The sequence below is a fragment of the Pygoscelis adeliae genome, unplaced genomic scaffold, assembly GCF_000699105.1.
Source record: "Pygoscelis adeliae isolate BGI_AS28 unplaced genomic scaffold, ASM69910v1 Scaffold120, whole genome shotgun sequence".
Lineage (NCBI taxonomy): Eukaryota > Metazoa > Chordata > Aves > Sphenisciformes > Spheniscidae > Pygoscelis > Pygoscelis adeliae.
In genome coordinates this window covers 2,867,125-2,878,688 of record NW_008824032.1, presented here as the reverse complement: position 1 = coordinate 2,878,688, position 11,564 = coordinate 2,867,125, and the positions used below count along the sequence as shown (strand labels likewise).

At 44.8% G+C, this 11,564-nt stretch overlaps 2 protein-coding genes across 2 annotated transcripts in view; both read right to left on the bottom strand.

Moving 5' to 3' along the window:
- Positions 1–2,191, bottom strand: part of METTL16 (methyltransferase like 16) — a 17,302-nt gene extending 15,111 nt beyond the window's left edge. Inside the window, exon 1 of the mRNA XM_009330280.1 lies at positions 2,187–2,191. Within this exon, the coding sequence (XP_009328555.1) occupies positions 2,187–2,191 (5 nt within the window). The remainder of the gene's footprint in view (positions 1–2,186) is intronic.
- Positions 1,301–11,564, bottom strand: part of LOC103922177 (tumor necrosis factor receptor superfamily member 1A-like) — an 11,187-nt gene continuing 923 nt past the window's right edge. The window contains exons 2-10 of the mRNA XM_009330269.1: positions 8,085–8,286; positions 7,647–7,775; positions 7,198–7,341; positions 5,464–5,545; positions 5,071–5,138; positions 4,738–4,860; positions 4,350–4,387; positions 3,418–3,577; positions 1,301–2,848 (exon numbers count right to left, since the gene is read on the bottom strand). Coding sequence (XP_009328544.1) covers positions 2,547–2,848; positions 3,418–3,577; positions 4,350–4,387; positions 4,738–4,860; positions 5,071–5,138; positions 5,464–5,545; positions 7,198–7,341; positions 7,647–7,775; positions 8,085–8,286 — 1,248 coding nt within the window. The 3' untranslated portion in view covers positions 1,301–2,546. The remainder of the gene's footprint in view (positions 2,849–3,417; positions 3,578–4,349; positions 4,388–4,737; positions 4,861–5,070; positions 5,139–5,463; positions 5,546–7,197; positions 7,342–7,646; positions 7,776–8,084; positions 8,287–11,564) is intronic.

Sequence of the window (11,564 nt, the reverse complement as noted above, 5' to 3'; positions counted from 1 at the left end):
GAGGGGGGGTGCGCGTGTGGAGGCGGACGCCCAGGGCGGTGAGGGGGAAGCGGCGAGTCACCGCTGCCGTGATGGAATCGGGCGAACAGAGACGCGACCGACTATTTTATAAGCTAAATGTTTTATGTATGAGTATCTAACTCTGAAGCGATGATGCCCAATGAGTAATAAAGGCAAATTAAAAATAAAATTATGTAAACAGCTCAAAGTTCCATTTTTCTGGCGGCCGCTCTGCCCAGGCTCAAGACGCTGTAGCGTGAGGAGCCTCTGCTTTCCTAGTCACAAGTATTACCCGCCCAAGTCACCTTCGTTACCTTGGAGATCTTTAACATTCTCTGAAACGCCTTATAGTCATGGATTTCTGTGTAAGTGGTGCATGAAGTCACTGATGACCAAGCAGCGGCCTGGGGCCTGCTGCCTGTGGCTTACCTTGCATGGTGAACTGGATTTTAAACGAGTTTGATGAGGGGCTGGGGGGGAAGCTTAGATATCATACCTGGAGAAGATTTCTGAGAATTTCCCCACGTTAAGCACAGTTTCACAACTAGAGCATGTACTTCTAGTCGTTATCATACTGTTGTGGTTGTTGAACATAAATTATGAAAGACAAAGTGTATTACAATGAGCTTTGTACTGTCTCTTTTTTTTTTTTTTAAGTCAGCTCAATTAAAATAGCATGTAGGCATAGCAAAACAAAGCCTCAGACTAGGAATTAAAACTGACTTCAGTTCCTGGCTTTGTCACTGACTGTTGTAAACTAGGACTCTTTTTCACTTTCAGGTTTCCTCACTGGTAGAGTAGTAACAGTCCTCACTGCCTTAACATGGCACTTTGGCTCCTCAGACAAAAACATGCCTCTAAGATTAGTATTGAAGTATAATCTATTATTATTCTTTTATTTAAAGATATTTTCCTCTTTAAAAAGCCAAATACAAATCAAAATGACTCATTGCATGTTGTTTAAAAATTCACTTTAAATATGCTAGCATCCCCTTTGACTCTTAAGTGTCTGAGAAGACCTGCAACCGAATTTAATTTCAGTCCTACTTCCTGCCCTCAGCCAGCTTCCTGTGACTTGAGGGCAGCTAAGCTTTGCATATAAAAGTTCATAAAAATTTTTTTTTTTTTAATTTCATCAGACCATCAACTCACCCACTGTTGCAGCCCACTCTTGCCACTCTTGGGAGTTAGTCCCCCTTCTCTGCCCCAACCCACAGAAGAGAAGTTGATATGGACAAAACCAGAACAGAGGCAGAGGTAAAAATATGTATTTTAATTCAAAGCATTTAGTGTATTTACAATAGAAAGTTTCTCTCTAGTCAAAGGACAAGAGACTTAAAAAAAAAAAAAATCCACGTTAGAAGTGTGTGGACAACCTGCACCTGATGCAGGCTAATTGATTTTTGCTACTTCTGCTTCACCTGGGGTCATACCCCCAAGAAAGCGATGGTAAGAGCCTGGAGATGGTACCAAATGTCTCTTACATCTAAGTAGCAATCACAGAATGCACTTCAGGAAGTAGTGTGAAGTTATTCAACAGTGCTAAAAAAAAAATATATATATATATGTACACATACACAGTCCCATTTGCAGTTAGATCAGATTCAGCGAATCATTCAGATAGATGAGCAGGTAGACACAAGCCTACCGACCTGTGTGCAAGCACAGATTTGCAGAAGCGCGCACGCTACTAGGTACATAGGTACCTTCTCACCCAGACAGACACACGCACTCCTTCCCCCTCTACACCTGGACAAACACACAGGCAGCTGTTTTGTTAATGCTATCTTACATGGTTTCTAGGTACAGGAAAAAAAAATTGAGAAAAAAGCACCAACCCTCTCATCTGACTCACTGGCTTGGAATCCTTATTCCTCTTGAACCTGATGGAAATGGGGGTGTGGAAAGGATAACATCCTCCCGTTTCTCAGAGCCACCACTTCTCAATCTCCTTGACTCTTTTGCCACAGCGATAACTAGTTGCTACCGAAAGGGGGCAATCCTCTCCTGCTCCCAGAAATAGGCACGTCCTCCCACCACTTCCCTTGAGTCAGATTTAGCAATCAAAGGGCTGCAATGTGAGCCAGTTGAACTGTCTGATCTTGCAGAAGAACAGATCTGCAAAAAGTGAGTACTTTACCATCTGAACAGCCAGCTTAACCGAGTCACCCTACAAGTTTACCCACCACATGGTGGGTGGAGCACCTCTTTCAGCAACAACTTGTCCATAGAGTAGCTGATCAAGTCACTCTGAGCTCCTGTTTTCACCTTGGTCAGAGTCCACACACCACTTCCTTTACGAGGTGCTTTCCCTCCTTGGGAAAGGAATTGTTGCAGAGGCCTGTCTTGGTTTAAAGATGTTGAACTACATGGTGGTTGAGAAGCAAACCTCGGCCTTCCTCCAGCATCATCTGCTGCTGTCTCCGACAAACCCAGTTAAGGAGTGTTAGAAAGATAGGGAGGTATGGGAAAAGGAAGACAGGAAAGGAAGGGAGTTATGATCCTCTCTTAACAGTCATAGCAAGGGCAACTAAAGCAGAAATAGGTTAAAGATGGCTGTTGAGGCTGCAAGGTTGCAGAGAGTTCTGGTTTAGCAAAGCCTCTTGAATAGCTTCACTGCAGCCACTGAGCTCCATCTGGTTGAGAACACAGCTGATGTGCTCCACAGTTGCAGCATGGCCCATCTGCAGTTTCCACAGTCTAAGCATTTCATACTGGGCATCTCGTAAACGCCGATGCTCCATCTCAATTCGCTCTAGATCATAGTCACTCAGACCCAGACGCCTCACAAACTCTTTCCACCGAGATGGCGGTACGTGATCCACCACAGTGTAGAGAATAGCAGGGTCTGTGAAAAGAGAAGAAATGAAGTGTGAGAACCAGGATTCTGCAGCCTCAAGGAGAATGTGAATAATCCAGTGCTGGATAGTGCCTTGGGATCATGCATTGGCCCCTCCTGTTCAGGTCTTGTACAGAATAGTCACACAGACTCATGTGATGTCTAGACTTGCCCTTATCCCTCAAAAAGCAATGGGAATGCTTCCATATGCTCTTGTGTAAGGTTATGAGCAAAGCTGAGCGCACATGCTTAGGGCCTTGCTGCCACAGATTCCTGCCAAAAGAATGCTCTGGGTCACCATCCCAGAGGCATTAAGACTGACAGCATGTCACCACATATGACAATCCATTTTGCTGGTAGGGAAAAGGGACAACAGAAAGGTCTTGCGTGAAATGTTTAGCTTATACAGGCTCACAGGCTCTGGGCATGCTTCCGCCTTTGTGCTGTGCCACACATGAAGTATACACACAGGTCATGTACACCGGGTAAGGTCTGTCCAACATCCTCCTAGCCACATCTGCATAACTAGGTTCTCGTTTGCCTGGGGAAGGAGGGAAGGATGGGGGAGTTTCACTTACTGTCTGGAAGCTGTGTCTTCCTGGCAGGTCTGACACAGTCTGGTAACTCATGTGAACTTTGCAGCAGAGGTGCAGGTGGTGGTGTTGCATTCAGTGACAATTCTGTTTCCTTCTGGGACTCCGGAAGAAGGATGGAAATTTCACTTCTTTTTACTTCAACCTGAAAGACACATTTTCTTAGTCCAGCATCACCCACAGCAGCACAATACACCTGTCTCCTGCAAGGAACCACTAGCTTTATATACTAAAATTTATCCAAGATAGGTGGGGAGCAGGTGCTGAGGTTTTAATTCTTCCTATATGCCTTGTTTGAGCAGAAGGCACCAAACATTTCTTTCCAGCAGAACCCAAGGAGTTTAATTCTCTTTTGACATCAAAAAACAGTAGTCTGGAAGAAAATATTTCTTTACAAAAAATCAAGTAATGCTGGACCCGAAAGCACCACCATTCTAGAAGCTCCACATGCCACCTTTCCCATCAGCCTTCTCTGCAAGGCTGTGGAAACCCCACCTCAACTACTGCTTGGGCCCTCTTAATTGCAGAACAACACTGGACCTGAGAGAACACAGTGAAGCAGCACTGAGAGGCTTGTGGGGTCAAGATCTGAAGTGAAGTAAAATCAATTAAATCCTCCAAGCTTGGGGTATATAGGGAGAAAAAGGGATTAAGGACCAGCTACTGAAAAGAATGCATCCAGGAAGAAAAGAGCAAGAAGCCAGGAGTTTGAAAAGCATCCTCTAGAAGAGAGGAAGTAAAATGTTAACGGCTCCACCCTCTACAGGAAAAGACTTCTGAATTAAACAGCCCTATTACTCAGCTCATTTGAAAATACAAGGCCTGAAAACAGCCCATGAGGAAAAACGTTACTCTGGATCCCAGGCTACCATAGTTGAAAGTGGAAGGAAAGCTCTTATACCCATCATCTCGCTCACCTCAGATACTGGCTCCTTGGTTGTCTGTGGCAAAGAAACTTTAAAGAAAAGAAAGAAAAAAAGCAGAAATTATTTTCACTTCCTCTCATCCCAGAGAAAACAGGAAAGCAACTATTCACAATCCTGCCCTCAAAAAGCTTTTACAGCAAAATGCACATGTCCCAGCAATAAGCTCACATGCACTTCCAGTCACAGCTATGGGCACAGATGCAGAGTTGTAAGAACTGCACCAATAAGCTTAGCTGTCGAGTTCTCGTGTTCCTCTGGCCTTGCAGCAAAGCAGAGTAACGGCATCCCACTTTTTCCCCTCACACGTGTGCGCATACACAAACACAGAGAGAATGATGTCTATCCCAATTAATATCACTGCATATGCTGCTGCACTCACCACAGGAGTAGAAAGACGACGCTATCCCATTTTCCTGGACCAGCTTCACTACTTTATTCACAATGTAGAGGACAGAGATAACTCCAAATATTGCAACAATGATGCCAAGGACAAGGTTCCCACCTGGACAAAAAGGAGAGGGCAAATGAGTGAGTGACTGAGAAAGGAAGAGGTAAGTGCTAGAGGAAGAACAGCAAGTGAAGATGTGCAAATGGTAGGGAGAAAAAGAATGGTTTGAGAGAGTGGAGAAAATAACACTTTACAAAAGGCATTAACAGAACAAAAACCCACACTGAAAAGATTCCACTGTCCCTCAGTTCCCCCAGTACTCACTCAGCCCAGATGAAGTCGGTGAGGTAGTAAGTGGACTATGACACTGCAAGCATTCTTCTCCAATGCAGCTGAAAGAGCAGATCAGAGGTGTGAGCGTGCATGAAATGAAACACTAGCCATTTACGACAAACCTAAGTAACAGACAAGTCAAGATGAGCCTGCAAAGCAGAGCAATGCAGTGTGGCTAGTGACTTTGGGTTCTTAGTGGGCTGACACCTACATGGAGAAGACCGGGGGTGGCAGAGGGGAAGGCCCAATTGCCCCAGAAAGGCAGAATGTTGTAAAGTTATGTCAAGATGGACAGAGCCTTGAGAAAAATTTCCTCCCCTGGTGGGGCTAGTGTCTGCTGGCTCTCCTACTCAGTGGAGGGGCATACAGAGGAAGAAAGCTCACCTGTTGCAAGGCTTGCAAACATTACTAAGCGTCAGGAAGAATCGAGGCTTACACCTGCAAATTGTGTCTGTGTTCTTTGAGCCTGTAGAGAAAAAGAAGAAACCGTTGCCATAATCTGGACAGAAAAGAAAACAAAAGGAGAAGAATCCACTCCAGGATGGGTGGGAGACTATCCATCTTTGAGCCTGGAGAACTGCTACTGAATAAGAGAAAGAGGATTGGGTCTATTTCTGAGGACAGGGTTGGGGGAGGATAAAAATAATAAAAAATAAGGGTACCACTGTCCTGATAGGTCAGGAACCTCTGTAGAGGCTTGGAAAGGGACTAAAATTACAGTGCAGCTGAAATTGGTCTAATGGATAATGACAGTTCCAGTGCAAAAGCAGGGAAAGTCACTCAAGTTCAAGCGTGACAGGAAGGAGAAATCACATTAGTCAGACAAAGATGAGGGAGAAGTGGTCCCTGAGCAGCTGGGACTGGTGAGGAAGTCAGTTCAGGGCAAGGAGAAATCACTTCAAGCCATGGGACACATATCCACTCTTGTGATCTGCTATGCTGTGAGTGGAAGGGGTAAGAAATGAAAGAGCTATTGCTTCTAAGCAAGTCACAGTACGGAGACTGAGTAAAACAGGCATGGAGAGGAACAGACAAGAATAGTGATGGAAGGACATAAAGTTGCAGGAGGGGAGGGGAAAAAGGTAGTAGAACAAGCAGCACACACATTCTGTGGCAAGTGACGGACAGGACTAGAACAGTTCTACATCAGCCAAGAGGGAAGGAAATTGCTCAAGGGCAGCATACGATGATGACCCTTGAACATAGGAATAAGTGTGGAAACTGTTCCGACAAACCCAGTTAAGGCACCAGAGGAAGATTACTGAGCACCAGAGGGAACGCATTCACCAGTGAGACAGCAAACCTCACATTAGGCAGGGTAAGAAACGGCAAGGGGATCAGGAGAAGCAGAATTCACAAAGAAGAGGGGATAGCTTTAGGACAACAAGGTAAGGAACATTTAAAGGACATGAACAGAATTAGACTACAGCACAAAGTGGAAGGCGGCAAGCAGTATTCGGTTAAGATCTCCGATTCCTGACTGGAGATGAGGCAGCTTGTGACAACTAACATGGGTGCTTCCCCCAGACACCAGCACCATCCCCAGGTCACGCCCAATGCCACTGGGTACAGTTCAGCATTACCTGAGCAGCTCCTTAGTTTAAAACACTGCACAGTACACTGTGGTGGTTCAGCAACCAACTGACAAGCAGTTCAGCTGGACACTGCAACCAGCGGTATTTTCAGCCATTGTACTCAAAGCGCTTCCAGCAGTTGGTGAGGAAAATGCAATGAGCATCAGGAGAAATATCCACACAAAGACAAAAAAGGAAGGTAAGGGGGAAATCTGCTCAAAGACCTTGCTTCAGTACATGCAAGGCAGAGGTACCAAAATTAAGAAGAAAATATCTCCTCACAACAGCCAAAACTGAGAAACCATTCAAGGACAAAAGGAAGGTAGAAACTCTGATAGAAAACAGAGTTTTCTATCTGATGCCAAGGCAGGCAAAAAATGGCAGTCTTTCTGGGGAAAGGGGGCAGCCAAAACCAAGAGTTGTTCCAAAACTACAATCACTTCAGGGCAAGGCACTGCAGTGTGTCAGAAAGTAAACAGAGGGCTGCTAATGTCTACCCTAGTACAGTACGTCTGCACTGGAGCCATATCCATGCCATACTCACAGTTGGCAATAATCCCATTGACACACGAGCTGCAGTTCCTACACTGGAAGAGATCAGGCAGGCCAGTCTGATACTGATTCTTCCGACAGCCGCATATGGTATCTTGCTTTGGGGTGCAGGGAGTCTCTACTATCTGCTGGAATTCTGAGGAAAGGAAAAGCGATTACTCCAACCTCTTCCCTTACCTTCAGCTGAGAGCACCGTTATGATGACAGGTATCGTTATCCCCCAATCTTCCCAGAGAAAGGCCAAAAAGGCCTGCAAACCGTGTCTCAGACTGTAGTAATTTGGTAACCCTTATTCCTGCTTTCCCCAATCCCTTCCCATACACTGTCCTTCTGCCCATTCAGTTGCTTACTTTTCCAAGCTTCCTTGCTCACCTTGCCATCCTTTCCAGCCTCCCACCTGCCACTACCACCCATTTTCCTCAGGTCATGTAGATAACTCACCTGTACGGCAATGTGTACACTGGAAGCATTTAGACATGGTGTTATCAACAGCTGTGAATGTGCCATTAGCACATGGAAGACAGACAGGTGCCTGGTCAGGCCGATCACAGTCTTTTGCCTTGTAGGTACCTGCAAGAAAATCACTTAACAGTGCACTGACAGGAAGGCAAACACATTGTCTTAGGGAGGATGGGAGTCATTGATTCCTCAAAGAAACCCTGGAGTTGATGGCATAAGGATTGAGTATGCTTCCTCTCACCAATGTAAGGGACACTGACAGCCCAAAAGAAGAGACAAGGAGTAAGAATTTACCTGGGAGGGATAGGTACCGAGGAAAGGGAACACTGATGTAGCTGTAGGACAGAGACAGTTTGAGAGTACAGGACAGGGAAATGCCTCTAATATGAAGGTCACTATTACTGTACTTATTTTACGTACCTGCATGGCACCTCATGCAGCAGTGGGTCTCTCTGGGATGTAGGTATTGTCCTAGTTGACACTGCACCTGCCTCTTTTCTCTCCTCAAGGGGTTAGAGGGGTCTCTTCCATCCAAAGCTACCCGATGGACTTGCAGTGTATATGGCACTGGAGCAATTTCTACAGATTCCTTCGTCAACACACAGACAAATGTTAGGATAACCTGTAAATACAGAGGGAGGGGGGAAGGGGGGGAGAGGGAGAGCAACAAGGTGAGAAAACATCATGTCCCCTGCCAGACTGCACAGCTGACTTCAGCACTTACAATTAAATCTTTTTATAACAGCGAGTTCAATTGACTTGACCAATTCTGATATCAGGACCCTCCACTGACAAAAGCGTGGGAGAAGATTATTTACCAAAAAAAAAAAAAAACCAACAAACCCATGCCTGTCATCAGTGTTATTAATATGCCATACAATGGTCTCTATGACAAACTGGTTGTATATAAAGCAAATACTTTTCGTGATGTGCAATTTATAGATGGAACGCCTTGAAAATGCTGCAGCTTGCAAGAAAGTTACTCAAGAGCCAAGGAATGTTTTTATGAAGGAAGGCAGTAAGACTGCCCATCTAGAAACAGTTCCAGAGAGAAGAATGCATCCCGTACTTGCAGTTCTACTGAATAAATAAACCAGATGGGAAGTTTGGAAAAAGAAGGCAGAGGAGGATCTCACTGCATGCAAAGTACAGAAAAGCTTCCAAAACTCCTCCTGAGCAAGCCAGCCTTAGAAACGTGGGAAAGTTAGGTTTTCAACTTCTCCCTGTCAAACTTACATTCTTCCTTTTAAACTGCAGCTGTTAACATTCAGTCTGAACACTCTGCCACACAAATGTGCACTTTTTTCTTTTTTTTTCCTAATTCCTTTAAGATTTACGTGCTATTTTTCATTTTGAAGATGACTGTTGTCAAGAATTTTAACAGAAATATTAAGATTGGCATGACTGCAGTATGACTGTAAGAGAGTGTGAGTGTATATACACACGCACACGGGAAGGAACAGCAGAGCAAAGAGTTAAAAGAACACCCTGTACCGATAATGAAGGACACCATTCCCTGGACATTGTTTTCAGAACACTATTCCCAGCAGCAAAATTGAGAAATATGCTGTTTATGTCATGGCCAAAAGGTCTACACTCTGGTAAGACCACAGCATACGTGACTCATTAGCAAAAGACCCTGCACCAGCAGGATGGTAACAAGATTGCAGCATATCACAAACATGATTCCTTTGCCTGTTGGCCCAACAGAAAAACAGACTCTAGGCATGTATTTCAAACATGCATTCAGATAAGGAAAAAACATACAGTAACAAAAAGGTTAAAAAAAAAGGGGGGGTGAGGGTGGGGGGTGGTGAAACAACTTGGCCCAAGATTTATGGAGCCTGAAGTCAGCAAGTTCCTATGGCAAAGGCCCATCCCATACCAGCTGATGACTCCCAAAGGGTATGATGGACTTGTCCAAAAACTAGTTTGTAGTGCCATGAACCCCAGCGGCGTGATGAAGACTTGACAGCCAGTGTCCCTTGTCATCTGTATTGCACACAAGTGATCCTGGCCACACCATCTGGACATACACGTGTTGGTGCTTCTGAGTATGTTGCGGAGAGTGTGCCCCAATGTAATCCATGCATCAGGTCATGTGAATGCGTGAAAATCAACTCCTTTTTTTGCAAACAAATACCACCCCGCCCCATCCATACAATCTCACACTGAGTTTTACTACGGCAACTTGCCTACATTGTAATGTTTTCCCAGCTTGCTTTTTTGAAAATGGTAAGATGCCTAGCTGTACAGGCACAGCCTCAGAGTTCCATTTCTTTTTGCTTTTTCAGCTAGAAGAGTTATAGCAAAAGCAAAGTAAACCAATAAGGGTAAACCACAATGCTGATACCAATTTTGTGGTTGCAAGCTTAAGAAAGGATACGCAAAATGAGACGGCTATGACAGCCCCATGCTGTCCTGTTTCTCTCTCAAAATTAAAGCCTTGGAGGAGAAAGGTACATACATGAAAGCAACTTAAAACCTCAAGAAGGATAGGACTTTGCAACTCTGACAAAGCAAAAACCCCATTTTTCAGAGAGCTCTGTCATACAAAGACATATTCAATAGACCAGATGCTAATATGGTGAACAGGAAAAAGAGAACCACATATTTAAACAGCTATCATTTCAGACTCAATTAGCTGACCACATGATAAATGCAAGCACTCCAACAACTCAGTAAGAAATAAAACTCGTTTCAGCAGCTGATAGTCTTACAAGATTGATCTTTTACCCATTCTCCTGCAAACAATCATTCACACAGATGGTCTGACAGTAAAAATAAAAAATTCTGATTCTCTAGCCAATGATTAAATCCCCTGACATGGGAATATATACAGCTGGCCCATAAGTCAGACGAGCCAGCAATAGAAACAACAGAGGAAAGCATCGAAGATCAAGCCAAAAACACAGAAAATCAGAGATACCTTCAAAAACGAAAGAAAACAGGAAAGGTGTTTTCAATTTTTCAGATTAAGTGAAAGTGAGTCTGTAAGCGTAATCAAGCCAGAGTTAACACATTATTACTGATCAAAATCTAAGGAACAGGGAGTCACAGACCACAAGTGACTCACAAACCAATGACTCGGCCTTCCAGAAAAATCATTCACATGGCAGAAAAAAACCCCACCATCTTAAGCAGCTCCCCAAGCCATTCAGCAGTATACTGATTTATACCAATGACAGACTTCATAAAATTCAGGAAATACATGAAATTAGAACAGAATAGAATATTTCAATTGGAAGTGACCTACAAGGATCATCTAGTCCAACTGCCTGACCACTTCAGGGCTGACCAAGTTAAAGCATGTTATTAAGGGCATTGTCCAAATGCCTTTTAAACACTGACAGGCATGGGGCATCGACCACCTCTCTAGGAAGCCTGTTCCAGTGTTTGACAACCCTCTGGGTAAAGAAATGCTTCCTAATGTCCAGTCTGAACCTCCCCTGGCACAGCTTTGAACCGTTCCCGCGTGTCCTATCACTGGATACCAGGGAGAAGAGATCAGCACCTCCCTCTCCACTTCTCCTCCTTGGGAAACTGTGGAGAGCAATGAGGTTGTCCCTCAGCCTCCTTTGCTCCACACTAGACAGGCCCAAAGTCCTTAGCCGCTCCTCACAGGACATGCCTTCCAGCCCTCTCACCTGCTTTGTTGCCCTCCTCTGGAGGCATTCAAGGACCTTCACATCCTTCTTAAATTGTGGGGCCCAGAACTGCACACAGCACTCAAGGTGGGGCCGCACCAATGCTGAATACAGCAGGATAATCACCTCTTTTGACCGGGGGGTTACGCTGTGTTTGATGCACCCCAGACCGCGGTTTGCCCTCTTGGCTGCCAGGGCGCGCTGCTGACTCATGCTGAGCCTGCTGCCAACCAGCACCCCCAGATCCCTTTCT